This window comes from Rhinopithecus bieti, unplaced genomic scaffold (assembly GCF_001698545.2).
Source record: "Rhinopithecus bieti isolate Rb0 unplaced genomic scaffold, ASM169854v2 scaffold_46101, whole genome shotgun sequence".
NCBI lineage: Eukaryota > Metazoa > Chordata > Mammalia > Primates > Cercopithecidae > Rhinopithecus > Rhinopithecus bieti.
Genome location: NW_016819049.1, coordinates 591,034 through 611,766, shown reverse-complemented (window position 1 = coordinate 611,766; position 20,733 = coordinate 591,034). Strand labels below are relative to the sequence as shown.

At 59.2% G+C, this 20,733-nt stretch overlaps 3 protein-coding genes across 6 annotated transcripts in view; 1 reads left to right on the top strand and 2 right to left on the bottom strand.

Moving 5' to 3' along the window:
* MAPK8IP1 (mitogen-activated protein kinase 8 interacting protein 1) overlaps positions 1-6,307 on the top strand; it is a 10,296-nt gene extending 3,989 nt beyond the window's left edge. The window contains exons 4-13 of the mRNA XM_017858152.1: positions 84-320; positions 1,865-1,946; positions 2,231-3,043; positions 3,225-3,300; positions 3,853-4,025; positions 4,319-4,428; positions 4,588-4,704; positions 4,840-4,910; positions 5,020-5,118; positions 5,516-6,307. Coding sequence (XP_017713641.1) covers positions 84-320; positions 1,865-1,946; positions 2,231-3,043; positions 3,225-3,300; positions 3,853-4,025; positions 4,319-4,428; positions 4,588-4,704; positions 4,840-4,910; positions 5,020-5,118; positions 5,516-5,588 — 1,851 coding nt within the window. The 3' untranslated portion in view covers positions 5,589-6,307. The remainder of the gene's footprint in view (positions 1-83; positions 321-1,864; positions 1,947-2,230; positions 3,044-3,224; positions 3,301-3,852; positions 4,026-4,318; positions 4,429-4,587; positions 4,705-4,839; positions 4,911-5,019; positions 5,119-5,515) is intronic.
* A 68-nt stretch (positions 6,308-6,375) lies between these two features.
* On the bottom strand, positions 6,376-7,198 carry FREY1 (Frey regulator of sperm-oocyte fusion 1). The gene is made up of 3 exons (XM_017858153.1): positions 6,973-7,198; positions 6,692-6,765; positions 6,376-6,532 (listed from the first exon to the last, which is right to left on the bottom strand). The coding sequence occupies exons 1-3, from the start codon at positions 7,161-7,163 to the stop codon at positions 6,411-6,413; spliced, it is 387 nt and encodes a 128-aa protein (XP_017713642.1). The 5' UTR covers positions 7,164-7,198; the 3' UTR covers positions 6,376-6,410.
* Positions 7,199-9,470: 2,272 nt separating this feature from the next.
* Positions 9,471-18,271, bottom strand: PEX16 (peroxisomal biogenesis factor 16). 4 transcript variants are annotated; one of them, XM_017858148.1, is made up of 11 exons: positions 17,152-18,271; positions 16,914-16,949; positions 15,669-15,745; positions 15,155-15,288; positions 14,920-15,020; positions 14,055-14,135; positions 13,765-13,917; positions 13,580-13,652; positions 13,268-13,387; positions 10,706-10,770; positions 9,471-10,112 (listed from the first exon to the last, which is right to left on the bottom strand). In XM_017858148.1, exons 1-11 carry the CDS (start codon positions 17,261-17,263, stop codon positions 10,054-10,056), a joined length of 1,011 nt encoding a protein of 336 aa, XP_017713637.1. In that variant the 5' UTR covers positions 17,264-18,271; the 3' UTR covers positions 9,471-10,053. The 4 variants fall into 4 exon arrangements, with proteins under 4 accessions (XP_017713637.1, XP_017713640.1, XP_017713636.1 ...); XM_017858151.1 differs by having other exon boundaries at positions 9,471-9,978; XM_017858147.1 differs by having other exon boundaries at positions 9,472-10,112; positions 16,866-16,949.
* Between the last annotated feature and the right edge of the window lie 2,462 nt (positions 18,272-20,733).

The following is a 20,733-nucleotide window of genomic DNA, read 5'->3' as shown; positions in this document are numbered from 1 at the left end:
GCGCAGCCCCGCGCGCTGGGCTGCTCTCTGCGGGCGGCGGCGGCGCGGGGAGCCGGTTGCAGGCCGAGATGCTGCAGATGGACTTGATCGACGCGGCGGGGGACACTCCCGGGGCCGAGGACGACGAGGAGGACGACGACGAGGAGCGCGCGGCCCGGCGGTCGGGAGCGGGGCCGCCCAAGGCCGAGTCCGGCCAGGAGCCAGCGTCCCGCGGCCAGGGCCAGAGCCAAGGCCAGGGCCAGGGCCCGGGCAGCGGGGACACGTACCGGCCTAAGCGGCCCACCACGCTCAACCTCTTCCCGCAGGTGCCGCGGTCTCAGGTGAGGTGCCAACGCGGGGGGCGGCGCCCTGGGCCGCCGCGGAGATGTGAGGGGGAGCGCAGACGGGCTGCAGCGGAAGGGGACACCCACGGGTCCAGTGTCTGGGGACAGCGCCTGCATAGAGGCCGCAGTGGCTTGCTCCCCGGGGGTGGGATCCGAGCAGCGGGCAGAACCATCCTTAGGAAGAGGGCTGAGTCCATCCTTAGGAAGCTGGCCGGGCTTGGAGCCTTGAGGCGGGATTGAAGGAGGAAGGGACTGGGGTTTGGAGAGAAGTAGGGAATTAAGAGAATGAGGCTTTGAGGGGTTCGAAGGGTTTGGAGCGTGGGACCTCAGGGTCCCACGTGGCAGGGTTTCTCCTTCAGGGTATGGGGTTCCTGGTGAAAGCAGGGTAGGAGCAGGGCCTGGAGAAAAGGGCATCCGAAGTGGTCATCGTCGAGGAGGCCATGGGAGATTGTGGCGAGGTGGGGATGGGGAGCTTAGGGGCCACAGGCAGTTTTTGAGATCTGGGCAGCTGGGGATTCCCAGAAGGCAGGGGAGAGGAATGGGGGATGGAGTTGCTTGGCTAAGTTGGGGGCCTAGGGCCCCTGGGAGGGTGGCTGGATGCCAAGGAGAGTTGAATAGGGTTGGGGGAGCCGGCTGTGGCCCTTTGTCTTCCAGGCTCATCAGGAGCGGTGCAGGGAAGGAGCTCCTGGGAGGTGGGGCGGCCGGGGCTGCAGGGAAAGGCTTGGTCCCTTTCCCAGGATCCTGTGAATGGCTTTTGGCAGCCTGGCTCAGGAACGTTAGGGCTTGGGAGAGAGCTCCCAGGGGAGGGAGCCTTCGTGGAGTGGAGGGAGCCCTGTGTGGGCATTGTGGGGAGGGGTCCCGGGGCTGAGAATGTAGAATGGGCAGCCCAGGATACCCAGGAAGGAGGGTTGCTGACAACTGCATCTGTCAGTCCTCGGTCACGTGTCACTGTGGTGGGGGGGTGCAGGAAAACTCTGTTACGGATTTGTCACTGGGATGATTCATCTCTGTCCCCCAGGCCAGCTGCTGGGGAGACCCTTCCTTGTGCTTTTTCCAGGCTCTACCAGAAGGTCCCCACCCCTTCTAGGCCATAACTTCCCAAGCTCCAGAGCAGAGAGTCACCTGTCTCTGACTTGGGCTGGATTTGAGCATTTTCTAAGTAACCCTCAGTGTCTGGGACTGGGTATCTGACTGTGTCTCCAGAGAGCTCCTGCTTCTCTTCTCCCCCACCTCCTACCCCTCTTGCCACCACACACATTGGCCATCACCACCTTTGTTAAGGGTGATAAAAGCATCTCCCTGAGGGTTGACCAGCTTCCCTGAGCAAGGCGGAGGGCCATCGGGAGCCAGCAAGCCTGGCTGTGACTTGCCACCCTTCCTGCTTGCTCCAGAGGAGAGCTGGGAGTGAGGCGTTTGACAGTGGAGGCGGGGTGAACACAGCAAACGGCCCTAGGGATGGCCTGAGGGGGCAGGGCCGGGACCTCCCTGTGCCGGGCACTGTTGACCACTTCCATCACAAGAGCCTTTTGTTCCCCGCACAGGACACACTGAATAATAATTCTCTGGGCAAAAAGCACAGTTGGCAGGATCGGGTGTCTCGATCATCCTCACCCCTGAAGACAGGTAAGTCAGGGCCCTCTTCCTTACCTGGACCTCCGCCTGCCCTGACTCAGTCCCCACTGCAGAGAGCAAAGCCTACAGTCTCCAAAGGGCTGAGTAGAGGTAAACCGCCCACCCACATCCCTGCACAAGCCCATCCGGGGCTGAGATCAGTGGTAGCATGAGTGAGTTGACTGGCCCCAGAGAGGCTCTGTCTTGGTTTCTGTGTCACCAAGCTGAGAGTGGCGGGTGCAGGTAGCTGGGAGTTGGGAGACAGCCCCTGCCTTCATGACCTGCCTGCTCTCCAGGGGAGCAGACGCCGCCACATGAACACATCTGCCTGAGCGATGAGCTGCCCCCCCAGAGCAGCCCCGCCCCCACCACAGACCGGGGCACCTCCACCGACAGCCCTTGCCGCCGCAGCACAGCCACCCAGATGGCACCTCCGGGTGGTCCCCCTGCTGCCCCGCCTGGGGGTCGGGGCCACTCGCATCGAGACCGAATCCACTACCAGGCCGATGTGCGACTAGAGGCCACTGAGGAGATCTACCTGACCCCAGTGCAGAGGCCCCCAGACCCTGCAGAGCCCACCTCCGCCTTCCTGCCGCCCACTGAGAGCCGGATGTCGGTCAGCTCCGATCCAGACCCTGCTGCCTACCCCTCCACGGCAGGGCGGCCACACCCCTCCATCAGTGAAGAGGAGGAGGGCTTCGACTGCCTGTCGTCCCCAGAGCGGGCTGAGCCCCCAGGCGGAGGGTGGCGGGGGAGCCTGGGGGAGCCACCGCCACCTCCACGGGCCTCTCTGAGCTCGGACACCAGCGCCCTGTCCTACGACTCGGTCAAGTACACGCTGGTGGTGGATGAGCATGCACAGCTGGAGCTGGTGAGCCTGCGGCCGTGCTTCGGAGACTACAGTGACGAGAGTGACTCGGCCACCGTCTACGACAACTGTGCCTCTGTCTCCTCGCCCTATGAGTCGGCCATTGGAGAGGAATATGAGGAGGCCCCCCGGCCCCAGCCCCCTGCCTGCCTCTCCGAGGATTCCACGCCTGACGAACCCGACGTCCATTTCTCCAAGAAGTTCCTGAACGTCTTCATGAGTGGCCGCTCCCGCTCCTCCAGTGAGTCAGCAAGGGGAAGCAGTTGGGGGGTGGGGGTTCCCTAGTGGGACAGAGCCAAAATGCGAAGTGTTCTGGGAGGCGACCCCAGGCCCCATATGGTTAGGACTGAGGCTTCTACCTGCCCCACTAAACCTGGATCAGAGCTGTGACCTCCCATCCAGCCACACCCCCTCACCTGCAGGTGCCGAGTCCTTCGGGCTGTTCTCCTGCATCATCAATGGGGAGGAGCAGGAGCAGACCCACCGGGCCATATTCAGGTGAGAGCCATGGGCTGGCTGGGCCTGGCCACGCAGCAGTTTGGGCCGCACACCACCCTCCATTTGTCACCCCTACATGGCCTCAGCGTTACTAACCTCTGCCATCAGCATTCATTGATCCACTCAGCCCTGGGAGGACAGTGTCCACTCTCTAGGGACTCAGAGTATGGTGACAAAGAGGATGGCTACAGTGAGGGATCCCAAGACTGCGCACGTAGTCTGGCCGGGGGCAGGGCACCCAGGAGGGTGACCAAGAGGATGCCTGCCCACAGCCCACCTGACCCTTCTCTAGACAAAAGCCTGCACTTCCCACAGCCTCTCCATTTTAGAGGGGACCCTGCCCGCACCCTCCCTTGGCCTGTGTTTCCTCAATGGCAGATGCATGTTTGCTTGCCCTCGCTCTCCCCTGCGGTTAGCACTGCCACAGGCACACAGGATGTTTTTGCAAATGTTTACTGAAATAACGATGCTGCTGTGGCTCCCAGACCCCAGAGTAGGCCTGGCCGGACAGGCCCTGGTGCCGAATTTCTCACCTGTCCTTGCTGGGGACAGGTTTGTGCCTCGACACGAAGACGAACTTGAGCTGGAAGTGGATGACCCTCTGCTAGTGGAGCTCCAGGCTGAAGACTACTGGTATGAGGCCTACAACATGCGCACCGGTGCCCGGGGCGTCTTTCCTGCCTATTATGCCATCGAGGTCACCAAGGAGCCTGAGCACATGGCAGGTAGCGTTCCTTCCCTGGCCTGTGCCCCCAGCCGCCATATCTGTCTGCCCCGACTTGCTGCTGGGTGAACGTGTACTCCAGATCTTAGCCAGACAGGTCGGGGGCTGAGTGGAGGTGATTTTAGGTCCTTTTCACGATCGAGCAAAGTGAGGCCTGGCCAAGTTGGGCAGCCAGGGATTGTGGCAGCCTCTGTGGGCTCTGCCATTCCCCGTGCCTCACCCGCCCTCCTTCGCTTGGCTGCTCAGCTCCCTCCTCCTGTTTCTGCCCCTCCTCAATTCACACTTGCTTTCCAGCCCTGGCCAAAAACAGTGACTGGGTGGACCAGTTCCGGGTGAAGTTCCTGGGCTCAGTCCAGGTTCCCTATCACAAGGGCAATGACGTCCTCTGTGCCGCTATGCAAAAGGTACCTGAGCCCTCTCCCTTCTCCTCCCTTGGATGCTCCCTGGGGCAGAGGAACACAGGTGTCTAGAGGCAGTAAAGGCCTCAGGGCTCAGGCTCTGGGACAGGAGGGATCAGCAGAGGAACAGACAGCAGCTGACGTGGCTCTGTGTGTCACCTATAGATTGCCACCACCCGCCGGCTCACCGTGCACTTTAACCCACCCTCCAGCTGCGTCCTGGAGATCAGCGTGCGGGGTGTGAAGATAGGCGTCAAGGCCGATGACTCCCAGGAGGCCAAGGTGACTTCTCCCAACCCAGCCCCTTCCTTCCATGGCCCCCAGTTTTCCCCCAAGACTTGCAGTGAAGAGGCCATCTCCTCTCACCCTCATTGCAGGCCAGGTGACCGCCTCTTGCTTCTTTTCTCCCTCCTGTAGGGAAATAAATGTAGCCACTTTTTCCAGTTAAAAAACATCTCTTTCTGTGGATATCATCCAAAGAACAACAAGTAAGTGGGGGTGGCATGGCAGTGGAGGAGGCACAGGTGGTCTGCAGCCTTCAGGTGGTTGGGTGTGGGCCGAGCCCCTGTCCCAGCACAGAGAGACCTGTCCCTGCAGGTACTTTGGGTTCATCACCAAGCACCCGGCCGACCACCGGTTTGCCTGCCATGTCTTTGTGTCTGAAGACTCCACCAAAGCCCTGGCAGAGTCCGTGGGGTACGTGTGCATCCTGCTGAGCACCCAGCCCGAGGGAGTACACCTAATCCCAGGCCCTAGGGCTGCTTCCTCGTGCTCAGCTTTGCCCCTTGGTTTCCCCCGCAGCTCTGGAGAACCATCTCCAGACCCCAGTGCAGTGGTCTGGAGGGAGGGTGGCAGGGCAGGGCGAGCCTGAGGAGTGGCTTCCAGGCTTGGTAGCTGCTGAGCCATGTCTTCAACTGACATCTTACTGGGAAATGCAATGGCAATTCTGTAGAGAACAGAGCCAAGTGGCCCCGGCCAGAGGAACCAGAGCTGCATTCAGGCCCCAAGGCTGAGTGGGAAAACCCTGGGTCGGGATCCCATTCCTCCCTTGCCAGTGGCGGTCTGAGCCATCTGTGTGTCCCCTGGCTTCTAGGAGAGCATTCCAGCAGTTCTACAAGCAGTTTGTGGAGTACACCTGCCCCACAGAAGATATCTACCTGGAGTAGCAGTGCAGCCCCGCCCTCTGCGTCCCCCAGCCCTCAGGCCAGTGCCCGGACAGCTGGCTGCTGACAGGATGTGGCACTGCTTGAGGAGGGGCACCTGCTACCACCAGGGGATGAGGAAGTGGGGGCTGCTGGCCCAGGGTAGGGGAGGGTGGGGCAATGGGGAGAGGCAAATGCGGTTTATTGTAATATATGGGATTAGATTCATCTATGGAGGGCAGAGTGGGCTGCCTGGGGATTGGAAGGGGCAGGGTTGGGGGGCAGGCCTCTGGCAGAGAAGGATGTCCGTTCCAGGAGCACACGGCCCTGCCCCATCCTGGGCCTTACCTCCCCTGCCAGGGCTCGGGCGCTCTGGCTCCTGCCTTGATGAAGCCTGTGCCACCTGCAAGTGCCCACCCTGCCCCTGCCCCAACCCCCACCGAAGAGCCCTGAGCTCAGGCTGAGTCCAGCCACCTCCCAAGGACTTTCCAGTGAGGAAATGGCAACACGTGGAGGTGAAGACCCTGTTCTCAGCTCCGTCATTTGCGGGACTTTGGGTGGCTCCTGCCACTGACCTCACCGGCATGCTGGCCTGTGGCAGGCCTAGGACCTCAGTGGGGAGGAGGAACTGCCGCAAGGCCCTGTCCCAGCAGGAGAGGGAGGCTTCCTGACTGACACAGGCCAGCCCCATCTTGGTCCTGTCACCCTGGCCCCAACTATTAAAGTGCCATTTCCTGTCTGGACTGCAGTGGATGTATCTGTGTGGACCCCTCCTGTCCCCATCTCACTCCCAGCCCAGGAAAGCCAAGCCTTTGTCATGCGTAGTATCTTTATGGGGGCCTTGGGTCACAGGTGTGCGTCATCGTAATACTCAGCAAGGTCGGGCCCATCTCGCTTGCGCTGCTGGGCCCGGGACAGGAGGGGTCGAGGCCCTCGTGGCCACGGGTGCTTGGGGAGGATGCCATAGTCTAAAGAGAGAAAGGAGGGCATGGGTGGGAGGGGCAGCTGGCACCCTTGAACAGATGTAGTTTGGGATGACAAGCCCCTGAAAGCTGGATTTGGGGCACCCCTTAGGGGAGTCTCCACTGTCAGGGAGGGGCAGGGGAAGGGGACGAGAGAGATACTACCATCCACCAGGCCGGAGAGTGGCTGCGAGAGTTCCAGGGGGGCGGAAAATGCCTCAGGAACAGACCGCTGAGACCTGTGGAAGAGGTTGGGGTGCTCGGCCCTGGCCCAGAAAGCCACTGCCACCTCCTTGTGAATGGGGGGATGGCCCAGTGTGGGGGCACTTGGCAAGTCCTCCAACACCCAGGGTACCAGGGCCAGCCAGCCCCACTCCAGAGAGGGGAGGGGCAGCACCTCTGCCGTCCAGCCCGAGTGCCCTGCCCCTCTGTGCCCCAGGAGTCACCTCAGAGGCTGGGAGTGAAGCAGTGCCACTGCCAGGAGAGGTGGAGGAAGAGGCTGAGCCCCAGCCCGGAGGTGCAGGACCCCGCCGCATAGCGAGAACCCATCTGCTAACAGGTCCCAGCTCCTGTCGTCCCTCTCCTGGTGGGACGGAACTGTTGCCAGTTCCCAGGGCACCTCACAAGGGCCTGTCATTCCAGGCCTGCGTCAGCACCTGCAAGGGCCAGCAACCTCCGCCCCTGAGGCTGTTTGTGTTCTACTGATGCTGTTGGCTATATAGGTGCCGAAACCCGATTTTGTAGTGTCGCTGCCAGGAATCAGGGCACACACCGTCCGTCAGATCTCAGCTGAGGTCCTGACCTTGCTCTTGCTAGGCGGACAAGATCACTTCATCTCTGTGTGCCGGAGTTTCCTCATCTGTGATGTAGTCCATAACACACCCTACAGACATAGGCCCTCTGAAGAGGGCAGGGGCTCCTCACCACCCAGAGCTCCAGCCATTCAAACAGCCTCCCCAACCCCCGCTAGCATAGCAGGAGGTACGGGTAGGTCCTGCCAGCTGAGGAGCCCAGGGTGGGTCTTTCGGCTCCGCCCGTCTCAGGGTCTACGTGAGAGGGAGTGTCCGGGCTCCCCATGTCCCCGGCTCAGCACCTCTCCCTCTCAGCTGCCTGCAGCATAGAGCGGCCTTAGGCTAGATGGATGGCTTCCAGATGTGGCAGAGCTCTGGCCCTGCCCCTCAAGTGCAGGCTTCAGGAGGGCAGGGAGGGCTTTGTTCACTGGAATCTGAAGCCCTGGACCCCTGGTAGGCGACCAGTGAGCGCGTGCAGCTTGGCCCTGCACTGGACATCCTCCCCTCGCAGGCCTGGGCTCAGCTGCAGGTGCCACCAGAAGGCCTCTGGCTGGCTCCTGGTTCTCCACTCAGTAGCCAGGCTCAGTCCACTTACACCTGCAGTGTGAACCTGGCTCAGCAGAACCACAGCAAGCCTTCAAAACAAAATTCCTGACCCCACCCCAGATCTGTAGTATCAGAACCTGAGGGCTGAGCCCAGGGCTCTGGAGCTTTGGTAATCCAGCTGCTTGAGATGGCCAACCTGCCGGCTGGCCCAGCCGCTCTCCTCTGACGGCCGACGGCCCCAGGGAGAGAAGCCCCTTGCTTCCAACCCTGGCTCCTCCAGTGGCCTCATTCACACTCCTGGTCCTGAGAACCCAAGGCTGACAAGTTCTTGGGGTTCCTTCAGCCCCGTCACCCCCTGCATGTTGTCCCTGCACTCACTTCCCAGTGGCCACCTCCCTTTGTAAGTCCTGGAGACAACACGTCTCCACAAGCCTGCCTCAGCATCCTGTGCACACCAAGGCTCGCTCTGCCAGGAACCTGGAATTCTGTCCACTCTGCCTAACCCCAAAGTCCCTCGTCCTTTCTGCTCCTCATCTCCTAGACACCATCTTCTTCCTCCACGCCAGTCCCCAAGACTAGCTGGGGTTACCCCAATCTCCCTCTCTCTGCTGCCATTGCCATTGTCTCTCCCACTGCTACAGACCACTGCCTCCAACGTCACGGCCCCCATTCTTCCACCTCTGCCCGCCAAAGCATCCTTCACCAGGCTGCTGGAATTTTTACAACACAGGCCCCTCCCCCCCTACCACAGACCAGGTCCAAGTTTCTTCCCTGGGTATGTGATGCTGTGTTCAGCTTGGCCCTGACCTTCCCCTCCAGCCTTTAGCTCCCACCTCCCAAGGCTACACACAGCGGTGACCCCGGGCACACAGCTGCCCCTTGCAGGCTGCCTATCGAAAAACTGGACAGTTCTACTGGCTTCAAGCCTGCCTGAGTCAAGGCTTCGCCGACGGAGCCTGATGAAACCCTTCACCTCTGTCACCACTGCAGGCAGGTGGTCGCCACTACCGGGCCACCCCCAAGCTAGACCCCACTCTGAACATGCCACCTCCTCCCAAGCCCCCAGTGTGGCACCTGCATCCACATGCCTGTCTCCTCTGTTGGTGAGAGGCGGAGGACAAGGGTCTGTGCTTCACTGCTGGTTTCTGATGGCCGGGCACGTGCCCAGAAATGCCTGTTCCACTAAGCTGGAGACCATGGGAGCCCAGGCAGCCCTTCTCCTGCCTGTGGGTGAGGGCCTAGGGGGCGCTCCTCAGAGGGCCCTGGGGACAGCAGCGTGTCTGGGAAGAGCTGAGGCATGGAGGACCCAGGTGCAGATGGAGTCCTCTCTGTGGGTTTGAAACTCTAGCAGGAGAGGCTGGCTCTTCACAGGGCCAGTGGCTGAGGACAGGCTAAGGTCAGGGAGAAGAGCAGCCTGCAGCCCACCCTGTCCAGGCCCTCCCCCATAGCAGCTTACATGGCTCCAAGTGGACCCGGCCTCTGGAGCCTGTAGGGCGAGGATGGGGAAACCCCAGCTCATACCGCCTAAACTGGCCCTGGCTTCCTCCCCAAGCCTGTCCAGCTCCCACTCCCTCCCCAGTGCTGGCCGGTGCTGGACATCCTTTTTCTAAGGAAGAAAAGCCTTTTACTCTCAACCGAGGATGCAGGGCTTGAAGTGCTACTTGTATGGGAGCCAGGCCCACTGTTCACCAGGCTCTGTCATAGGGAGGCTGGCAACACCATGGCCTTGGGCTGCCAGAGCCACACGACCCTGCAGAGCAGGGGCAGGCAGAGGCCCCGGCCATAAGACACGCTGGGCAGCGTTTGGTCATCACCCAGGTTAAGCCTTCCTGCCCTCACCAGGGGCCAGCGAGAGAGCAGCAGTGTTCGCTCCTGTGGTTGCCGAAGCAAGCGGCTTCCCGGGCTCCATGAGGTGAAGTTACCGCTTTCTGTGGGAGAGGAGGCTCGATTCCACTCCTAGTGAAGGCTTCTTGGCCCAGCAGTGACAAGGTGCGGGTTGCAGTGGCATCGTCACAGGAGGGCGTAGTGAAGGGGGTCCTGGGAAGAATGCTGGTGGCGACCAGGGCTGTGTGCAGGGCCTGGCCGGTAGGCACGGAAAATCCGCACGCTGGGACGCTGCTGGAGTCAGTTTTATTAGGGAAGGGGCCCCCCTGCCCCGCCCCTCCCCACACCCTCCTTCCGGGAGGTCTGTCAGCCCCAACTGTAGAAGTAGATTTTCTGCCAGGTGGGCAAGTAATCCATGAGCGGCCCTGCAGTGGGAGAGGGACACGTCAGGGCGGGCCAGACCCCAATCTGCGCTGTGGCGCCACATACAGCACCTCACCCCTGCGGCCCAGGAGCCTGGCTGGCTCTCTTGCCCTGCCCCTAGGGAGGCAGCATTGCAGGGGACTCTGGCACCATTTACAGACAAGGACCCTCAGGCCCAGGGAAGCTCAGCCAGGGTAGGCACTGAGGGGCCTGAGTCAGGTCCCGTCACCCAGTGCAAGCCCAGTGGGCCTCTGCTGAGGGAGGATCTCAGCAGCCCGGTGGACTGCTTCTCTGCCACTGAATCCCCCCACGATGAGATGGTCCCATATTGCTCCAGGATACTGTGACCAGAAAAAGGCTGGCAGCTGATGTGGTCTAACAGTTGCCCCATCACTGGACACCCTCCTTCCAGCCACCCCTGGCTCCTCAGGCCACCCTGGCTTATGCCCAGGGATAGTCCCACCCAATCCTGACTTCCCCCGACTTCCTCTCCTGACTGTGCCAAGAATCGAATGGCAAGGAGACACAGGAGTCAAGAAGATGTGGCACGCATGCGCCTCCCAGCACTAGTCATCACGTCCCCACCCCAGCTTACTTGTGACCAGGCCAACGCCAGGGATATGGTCGGCCAGCAACTGGAGCAGGAAGAGGATCCTGGCCCTGGCAGAAGCAATAAATGGGGAACAAGTTGAGTTGGGGGGGGGTCCCTGCAAACCAGGAGGCCCAGAGGCCTTCGCTTTTGAACGCAGCGCATTCCTAAAAACAAAGGTGACTTTTTTGGGAGCTAGGACAGAGCCCGGTACACACGGGCGAGACCTCTGGGGTTGGCTCTGGCCTCCGCGCCCTCCACCAGCTCGGCTTCGGGGTGGCCGCTGGCCCACAACACCTCCTCCCATTCCTCCTTCAACTTCCACCGACATCCAACACCAAAGGCCTCTGGAGGGTCATGTGTGGAGCAGCGCCCGGGCAGTATGGAGGAGGGTTCAGGGAGGACAACCCCACCCTGCCCTCGGGAAGCCCCCAATCTGGCAGAAGCGCTGGCCTGCATGGAAACCTCACAAGCCACCAACAAGAGCAGTCAGGACCCCGGTAGGGGACACAGTACTGAGGAGGGCACATTTTGGTTCAGGGGAAGGGCAAGGGCCAAGGCCCTGATTTTTAAGAGATGAGGGTTTTCCACAGGGGAACTCGGGTGAGATGAGGATGCTGATGACAATACATAGTCCTAGGTGCTTACTACGCCCCACGCACTGCCGTATGCGTTAGTCACTGAACCCCTGAAAGTGGGTGCTGTCATCAGGCCCACCTTACAGGTGAGGAAATGCAGCACAGGGCATCAAATAACTTGCCCAAGGCCACACATCTGGAAGGCAGCCTGGCTCCTTACGTGTCTGTCTGAGCAGCAAGAAAAGAGGAAGGCTGGCCAGGTGCAGTGGCTCACGCCTGTAATCCCAGTGCTTTGGGCAGGCGGATCACCTGTGGTCGGGAGTTTGAGATCAGCCTGACCAACATGGAGAAACCCCATCTCTACTAAAAATACAAAATTAGCCAGGCATGGTGGCGCGTGCTTGTAATCCCAGCTACTCGGGAAGCTGAGGCAGGAGAATTGCTTGAACCCGGGAGGCGGAGGTTGCGGTGAGCCGAGATCACGCTGCCAGCCTGGACAACAAGAGTGAAACTCCATCCCAAAAAACAAAAGAAAAGAGGAAGGCTGGCTGGGTGGGCGCAGTGGCTCACACCTATAATCCCAGCACTTTAGGAGGCCAAGGCGGGCCTTTGTTTCCCCAAAGGACAGGGAGCAGGGTCCAGAGAGATGCCAGGGTGCAGTCCGGAAGGAGCAGCCTTAAGCTTTTTTCTTTTTTGTTTTAAAAAAAGAGACGGTGTATTGCTCTGTCACCCAGACCGGAGTGCAGTCACACGATTTCGGCTCACTGCAACCTCCGCCTCCTGGGTTTGAGCGATTCTCCTGCCTCAGCCTTCTGAGTAACTGGGACTACAGGCACCCGCCACCACGCCTGGCTAATTTTTGTATTTTTAGTAGAGATGGGGTTTCACCATATTAGCCAGGATGGTCTCCATCTCCCGACCTCATGATCCGCCTGCCTCGGCCTCCCAAAGTGCTGGGATTACAGGCGTGGCGCATCATGCCCAGCTAAACTATGCCAGTTTAGTTGTTGTTGTTGTTCTGTTTTGTTTTGTTTTTTTGAGACAGGGACTTACTCTGTCACCCAGGCTAGAGTGCAGAGTGATCATAACTCACTGCAGCCTCAACCTCCTGGCCTGATCCTCATGCCTCAGCTTCCTGAATAGCTGGGACTTACACACACACACCACCATGTCTGGCTAATTTAATTTCTTTTTTTTTTTTGTAGAGATGGGTTGCCTAGGCTAGTCTCAAACTCCTGGCCTCAAGCAAACCTCCTGCCTTGACCTCCCAAAGTGCTAGGATTATAGGTGTGAGCCACTGCTGCCCAGCCTATGCCAGTTTTTAGGCAGTTATTAGGTCCTAGACAAAGGGGGTCCCGGGAGCCTTGTCTGTCTCACAGTCCCAGCCACTGCACAGGCTTCCCCCATCAGACTGTGGCCTAACCTCACACAGTCATAGTGGCACTGGTCCCAAGCTGCCCCCTGCTCAACCCAGCAGGCCTCTCTGAGGCTGGGAGCTCTGGAACCTCACAGGTGACTGAGTGGGGGCTGGGCCAGGCAGGGAAGGCCAGGGGAGACCAAGGGTTTGGGATCTAGCTCTACCACTGGCCAGCTGGGTGTCTTTAAGTTGTCCAACCTCCTTGAACCTCCAGGTCCTCCTCTGAGAAGTGAGGATAAGCCAAACTATTTGGTAGGAAAAGTGGAAATGAGCTAGAGGCCATGGGTGCTCACCCTGTTGCCATCCCTGTGGGCCACCTGGCAATGCCCTTAGCCCTGCCCTCAGTGCCTCTCCTGCCAACCAATGTTTAAGTTCCTGCTCAAGGGGCCTGATGGCCCGCAGAGCTCTGCGGGCGGGATGGCTGGCATCGGTTGACTGCCACCCAGACAACACACAGTGGGTGCTCGGTGAAGCCTGGATGAGGCGTGGGGGAGGGAAGGCACCAGCAGGGACCGGAGCACCAGTGCCCGCCTGCTGGCCCTCTCCCTGGCTGAGGGTGGCCTGGGTGCTCACTCGGAGAAGCGGTCGTAGAACGGAGAGCGGAGCAGGTAGTAGAGCAGCAGGACGGTCCGGCGCCGCAGCTCCCGCCGTTCCCTCCGGGTCAGGCCCTTTCTGTCACTCAGGAGGCTCAGGCTGGGAGGCAGGTAGGACATGGTCAGGGCCAGGGGCATGATCTAGGCCCACGGCAGGGGAGGAGCCATGGGCTGGGTGTCCAGAGGGGCAGCAACAGGAGGAGCAGGGGCTGCTACCGCCCCGCCTACGTGAGGCTGGGATTGTAGCAGAAAGCCCAGAGGAGAGTGGAGCCCCGGGCGGGCCCAGGCTCACCTGGTCACATCCACAACACCAGCCAAGAACCAGGGTTTCCATGACCTCTGACCCCACAGCCCCAGGCTAAGCACTGACGGCCAAGGCGTCAAGGATGTCTCCAGCACAGGGACCTTGCTCAGCGCACCCCCCACTCAATCCCCAGCCCACAGTGCCAGCCCTATCCTGCCCCACGCTAAGGATACAGTGCAGCAGCGGCCGGGCAATGTACAAAAACTCTGCGATGGTCTCCTGCAGTCCTAGGGGGGTGGGGGTCACACTCAGCTCCTCGTGGTGCTGCTGCTGCCATCCCTCCCGCTGCTGGGGAGCTCCCCAGTGCCTGGAGTGCAGGGACGGCGCTAGAACAGAAGGGCAGCAGATGAGCGAGCCAGGCCCAGGCTGGGGCAGGGGAAGGTGGCTGCTGACCAAAGCCAGTCCCTCAGGCCCAGGCAGACACAGCACCTAGGTGCCCAGGCCAGCCACATCCTCCACTTACTGTTCTGGAGGGTTCGCACCACCCGGTTTGACCGCTTCCCCACGTAGGACTGCTCATGGCTGCCATGGCTGTGGTCACCATCTAGCAGGGATAGACAGAAGGCCATACAGTCAGAGTGACATGCTTCCAGCGGAGCCTGCAAAGAACATGCATGCAGTGAATGCTCAGGGGCTAAAGGGAGAACGGATGAGCTTCTACTATGGCAACAGCTGAGTCAAGGGAACTACAATCGGCGGGGTGGCTCAGCACGAGACCTGTCCACAGAGGAAAGCACTCTGCAGCCCTCCCTGGCCTGGGGAAAGCTCAGCATAGCTGTGGCCAGAACCAGCCACCCGGAACCCATGCACAGGCAAGGCAGGGAGGGCCCAGCCTGACCACATCTATGGGGACCACAGCACCAGAGGGGCTGTTTCCTCTCAACCCTTTGCCTTCAAAACAATCATGATGAGAGGCAAATGAACTGCCCCCACTCAATGTCCAGACAGTGAGGCCCAGAAGCTGACGGGATGGGCTCAAAGCCCTGAAGGGACAGATGTGGTGGGTGTCCTGCCTCCTGCCTCTACAGGCTGTGGCTCTGGACACAGAACCAGGCCCAGAGGCGAGGTTGGCAGCATCCCATCTGTTCCCTCTTCCTGCCGGCCACAAAAATGAATGACTCTGGCCATCACAAGTACTGGGTTTGTGTTCTGATTTTGTCCCTAGCCGCATCACTGTCTTTTTCGTCGAATATAGGGCAATGAGAACAGAGTTGATGGGGTCAGGTGTGCTCCATAAACAGATACTACCGTATTCACGCTGGTTGGATCTAAATCCTCAAGTTAGTCCCACGGCCCATTCCGCTCTAGGGCTTGGGGAAGTAGCTCACCCGGGGGCTGTGCCTGGGTCTCTCTGTCCAGTGGAACGATGGGGGGTGAGGTCTGGAGGCCAGCCTTGAACCAGAGCAGCAGGAGCATCCGCAGTACAGCCCTGGGTCGGGGAGTATGTCAGGGCTGTGGGGAGGTGGCTAGCCGGCGGGAGGTCAGGGATGCTCTGCTGAGCACCATCTGTGTAGTTGGCCTGCGTCACCCCAACCCAGGACCCCCTCCACAATCCCAACCTACTTGGCCAGTTGGATGAGGGCGATGACAAGCCAGCGGCCCACTTCGCCCCACACCTTGGCAGCTCCCATCTCCATGAACACCTCCACGCACTCCAGCACGCTCAGCCATGTCAGCAGCTTCTGCTGGGACAGCGACTGCAAGAACCCCACGCCAAGAATCAGGGGGCTGCCTATAGTCCCAGGCCCTTCTCCTGGGAGGGAGCTTCTCTGACAAGAGATGTGGACCTGCCCCTTTCCAAGCCTAACTGTGCAGGTGCGAGTTCAAACACCAACTCCACCACTAACAGGCTGGGGGACCTGAAACAGCTGACTCTACCTCTCTTCATCTGAGACAGTCTCTTCATCTCATATGGAATACTCACACTTCACAGCTCACCTAATGAGATGGTTGAGGCTCAGATGGATACAGGCCTGTCTCATACTCCATGAGACATGTGCGGCATGCACGGGCTAGCTGCTACTATTTCATTCCTGAGTCCCCATGCTTCCCACCCTGTTCCTGGCAGAATTCTCACCACAGGCAACTTTTTCCGAAGCTCCTTCCGTAGGATCCCATCATTGAGCAGCACAAGCAGGTTAGAGGCGGAGTACACTGAGAGGTAGAGTGTCGCCTTGAGAGGCTGGCTCTGCAACCTCCATCCTTCTCACCTTCTCACCAGAGCTGCAGGGATCACCTGTCACCTGCTCTGCTCAGACACCCACAGACTATGTGGAAACCAGCCTGCCTCTCCACCCACTTCCTCAGCACTCCCCTCTCCCCAGCATGATCTCACAAGGGTGGTTGGACCAAGAAAGGATGGGTCAATCTCAGTGACAAGCCAGCTACTGCCCTGTTGGATGGCACTGGTCATCCAGCTGCCCACAACTGCCCATTGCTCTCTGAACTGCCACAGATATGCGGTCCTTCCTCCTGGCCTTTTCTCTCTCGGCAGCCTGTCCCTGAGGGTCTATTCCACCTCCACTTTTCCTTTTTCTCTCTTACTTTTTTTGAGTCAGAGTTTTGCTCTTGTTGCCCAGACTGGAGTGCAATGGCACGATCTCGGCTCACTGCAACCTCTGCCTCCTGGGTTCAAGCGATTCTACTGCCTCAGCCTCTCAAGTAGCTGGGACTACAGGCACCTGCCACCATGCCCAGCTAATTTTTGTATTTTTAGTAGAGATGGGGTTTCACCATGTTGGCCAGGCTGGTCTCGAACTCCTGACCTCAGGCGATCCACCCGCCTCTGCCTCCCAAAGTGGCTGGGATTACAAGTGTGAGCCACTGCACCTGGCCTCACCTCTGCTTTTCAAAACCCAGTTCATTCTTTCAGGACTGTGACCGCAGTCACTGGGCAAACACTCTTGAGGTAGTTACAATCTGGGAATCCTGGAATCTGGGAGATCTAGACTCGAATCTTGGTTCTGGGACCATCAGTGGGTGTTCTCTAACCTCACTGAACTTCTTCCTTAAATGGACAGTGAGGACAATAACATTACTACTTAATATGATTATAGGGAGGATTAACAAGTAAAGGTAAGAAAGGTACTTAGCCCAGCTCCTGGCCAGTAGTGAATACTCAGATAAGGTCCCCAGGCGTGTCTCTTGACTTAGGGACATGGAGGGCCCAGGACAGTGAACAACAGACCTTGTTCCGATTCAGTCTTAGCACAAGAAGTCTAACGGGCAGCCCAGGACCTCGGGTTGGGGTGTTCACCCGCTCTGGGGAACTCACCTGGGGCCAGGCAGCCGATCCCCATCCCCACCCCAGAGCCCGGCTCACCCAGCTCTGACAGCTCGTGCGAATCGGCGAATCGACCTGGGGAGAGGGTACAGAGGGAAGTGTGAGCGAGCATCTGCCTCACAGTCTTCGGGTCCCGGACGTCCCCTCCCTACGCCCTTTGGGAACTTGGATGGGTCTTCTCAAGCACAGCGATCACTACCCTGACTCCGCAGGGAAGGGGGCCACTGGGGTCATAGGTCAGGGCCCAGAAGGCACGGATCAAAGGTCAAGGTGGCACCTGCCAGCAGGTAACTGAGGCCCCGCACTGCCGTCTCCAGCTGGGCCGTGGCGGCCGGGTGACGAGTCACGTACTCCTGGTAGCGGAGGCCCAGGAGCCGCAGCTTCTCCATCCTGCCCTCGGCACCAACAGATCCACGGAAGGACCGTACGACAGCCTGCAGCGCCCTGCTTCCTGCGCCCTCCTTCCTGCTTCCGGTCTTAGGCCCACCTCTCGGTTGCTTAACTTCCGCGGGCGAGAAGGCTGGTGACTTGAAGAGCCGGTGAACCACCCTTCACCCCATCTCTTGAACCACTTCCCACTCGGGTAGCGCTTAGCAACTGAGGGTCCAAACCCGACCCCCTACTCCCTCAAGTCATTGGTTAGCACGCTCGCCGCCCCTGACCCGCCCAGCGTGTTCGGCACCCAGCTCTTCCATTTACTGGGTTGGCTGCCCTTGCGCCTGCGTAGTTAACGCTCCGGGAAAGCTGGGCGGCAGTCAGAGCAGTTCATTCTAGAGAAGGGAGCTGGAGCCCCGAGTCTTTCCAATGGAACGCCGAGAGACTCGAACGGCAGGACCGGACTTTAAAGGGCTGGGAGACAGCGGGTTCTTGAAAAAAGGAGCCTCGATCAGATTTGGAGAGATGCGGGCGTCTAAATGCAGTCGGACTGTGTCTCAGCAGGCGCACGTTCGGCCAGTATCCCCACCTCCGTTTCCTCAACAAAGGTGGTGCTGGGGAAACTGAGGCAGTAAGGAATCCAGCGCCCTAGTGTCGTCTCGATGCCCTAGACAGCACAGTTAGTGCTGCGGTTTCGGCCCCAGCTCCCGTATGCACTGTGCCCCCCAAGGGCGGGCGCCTGCATTCCCACAGACGCGAAGAAAGCCCTGGCCCGGGCTTCTCTCGGCTAGGGGGCCCTTGGGCGGGAGTGTCCCTTCTCTGCGTCTCGGATTTCCCGATCTGTAAAATGGTTTGAGGGCAGACTTGATCCTTGAACTCAAAATCGATCTCAGCTTTTCGGCCCTCGGACGCACCTCGCAGTCCTCAGCTGCGCCCCAAGGGAGGGGGCGACCCCTGCGGAATACCTTCCCAAACCAAGCAGCCTCCCTGGAACGGGTGGCATCGGGAGAGCTGCGGCGAGTGGTGGAGGGAACGGGCGCTCTGGGGAGGCAGCCGCTGATTGGCTGCGGGGAAAGGGGCGTGGCAAGGGTGAAGCAGTGGGCCAGCGCGCTGGGGGAGCGGGCCAGCGGATTTATGGTACCCTGAGAATAGTAATGCATTATTTTATCTAATCCTCTCCACCAGGTATCTCCAGATGAAGAAAGCATCCGTTTAAGAACGCCCAGCCAAAATTTGAGTGCTGGTCTTTTCTGACCTCAGAGACTAGGCGGTTTATTTTTATTCATTTTTTTAAACTTTAATTTTATTTTTAGAGACCAGGTCTAAGCATTACACCTCACCAGGAAACCACAGCCTTCCTTCCACTGCCTCACCCCACCCTACTCCATAGCTTAGTTTTCTTCTCTATCAGGTGGGGGATTAGAGCTGCCCTCTACTCACATCAAAGAACGAAGACGCAGGGAAAGGTGACCAGGGAGGAGGTGGTCATGGGCATTGTCGGCATCATTTCTGGCCACCCTCTGGATGCCAGGCTTGCTTACCCTCCTCCCAGCAACCCCAAGTTGCTATGAACTGTTCACAGATGGGAAATTAGAGGCCAATAAGGAGGGGAAAGGATTTGTCCCACATGGCACAGCAAGGCACTGGCCAAACGGGCCACAAGGCAGGTCTCCAGTGGCAGTGACCTCTCTCCTACTGCCCACAGCCCACAAGAGCTGTGACATGTTGAGGCTCCTTGGTCATGAGGCCAGTTAGCAACTGGGATTAGGACCTAGGCTCAGGGCCCTCAAGAGGAAGGGAGAGGCTCCTTCTCCCTTCCTCTGCCCCACTTTGTTTTTTGTTTGTTTGTTTTTGAGACAGAGTCTCACTCTGTTGCCCAGCTGGAGTGCAATGGTGCAATCTCAGCTCACTGCAACCTCTGCCTCCCAGGTTCAAGGGATTCTTCTGCCTCAGCCTACCGATTAGCTGAGCCTACAGGTGCCTGCCACCACGCCCAACTAATTTTTGTACTTTTAGTAGAGACGAGGTTTCACCATGTTGGCCAGGCTGGTCTCGAACTTCTGACCTCAGGTGATCCGCCTGCCTCTCAGCCTCCCAAAGTGCTAGGTATGAGCCACCATGCCCCAACATCTTAATGAACTTGTTCCTAAAACCTCCAGGTTGGCCACTCTTCCAGCCCTCCCTCTGCAGCTGTGGAGAGGGTATGGAGGGAGAATTTGAGGTTCTTCAGCACTCCTTGGGCTGGAGGTCCTGTTTCTGAGGAGAGCAAGGTGTGGAGGGGAGAAGGGCAGACTCTCCAGGACAGAATAGGTAGGGGCTTGGGCTGGAACCAGTTTCTCCTCCCTCCCTCCAGAACTGGGAGGGGGAGCATGGGCCCAGCCAGGTTGGCAGCAGCAGGTCTGCCTGAATTTCCTCTCTAGATCCCAGGCCTGATTAGGCCCCAGAGACAAAGAGTTGCCGTGTGTGCAGGAGGCTCCTAGGGTGGCCCCTCCCCTGCTCCCTGGCCCCCTGCCTGGACTTGGCCATCTTGTTGGGCTGGAAGGATTTTTGGGCAGGTTGAGCTGTATCATATCTCCTTCAATTTGCCCCAAGTCACAGGGGAAGAGAGGTAGACCAGTCCAGCATGTACAGATGAGAGTACCAGAGGCCCAGAGAGGGAGCCTCACTGGTCTAAGGTCACACAGCAAAGTCCTGGGCAGAGCTGGGTCAAAATGGGTCTTAGGCCAAGAGGAACAGCACCCCTTTATATGCCCATACTTGTCTCTTTCTCCCTCCACGCCCCTAGAACAACCCCTTGGGGGCCTAGAAGGCATCTCAGCACTTCAGTTTCCCTGAGTGGTGAGGCTGAGCCAGAAGAAGGGCCAGCATTGTGAGTGACCACAGTGAGATCTGCAGACCCAGCTTCCTGCACTGACTTCCCCGGCCCCTTTACTGAAGACTCATCCTGGGCCAGCCCCCAACTGTGTGTGTGCTCTACCTGGACCCACATGGTGTTTGTTTGTTTGTTTTTAGAGACGAGATCTCTGTCACCCAGGCTGGAGTGCGGAGGTATGATTACGGCTCACCGCAGCCTTGACCTCCTGGGTTCAGGTAATCCTCCTACCTCAGCCTCCCAAGTAGTAGGCGCATGCCACCACACCCAGCTATTTTTTGTATTTTTTGTGGACATAGAGTCTGGCCACATTGACCAGTCTGGTCTCGAATTCCTGGTCTCAAAAATTCACCCGCCTTGGCCTTCCAAAGTGCTGGGATTACAGGCATGGGCCACTGTCCCTGGCCTGGTCCCACATGTTTAACCCCCACAAACAGTCTCTGTTGAGGATCCTGGAGAGGGAATCACGTTCCCCCACCCCAACTTTAGGCTAGAGATGAAGATCAGGGAGGCTGGAGGCTCAAGCTCCAGATGCCTGAGTGGCCCTTGCATGGCCCTTCTCAATTCCCGGGTGTACAAGAGCCGCCATCAGTCTCCATAGCAACCATTATC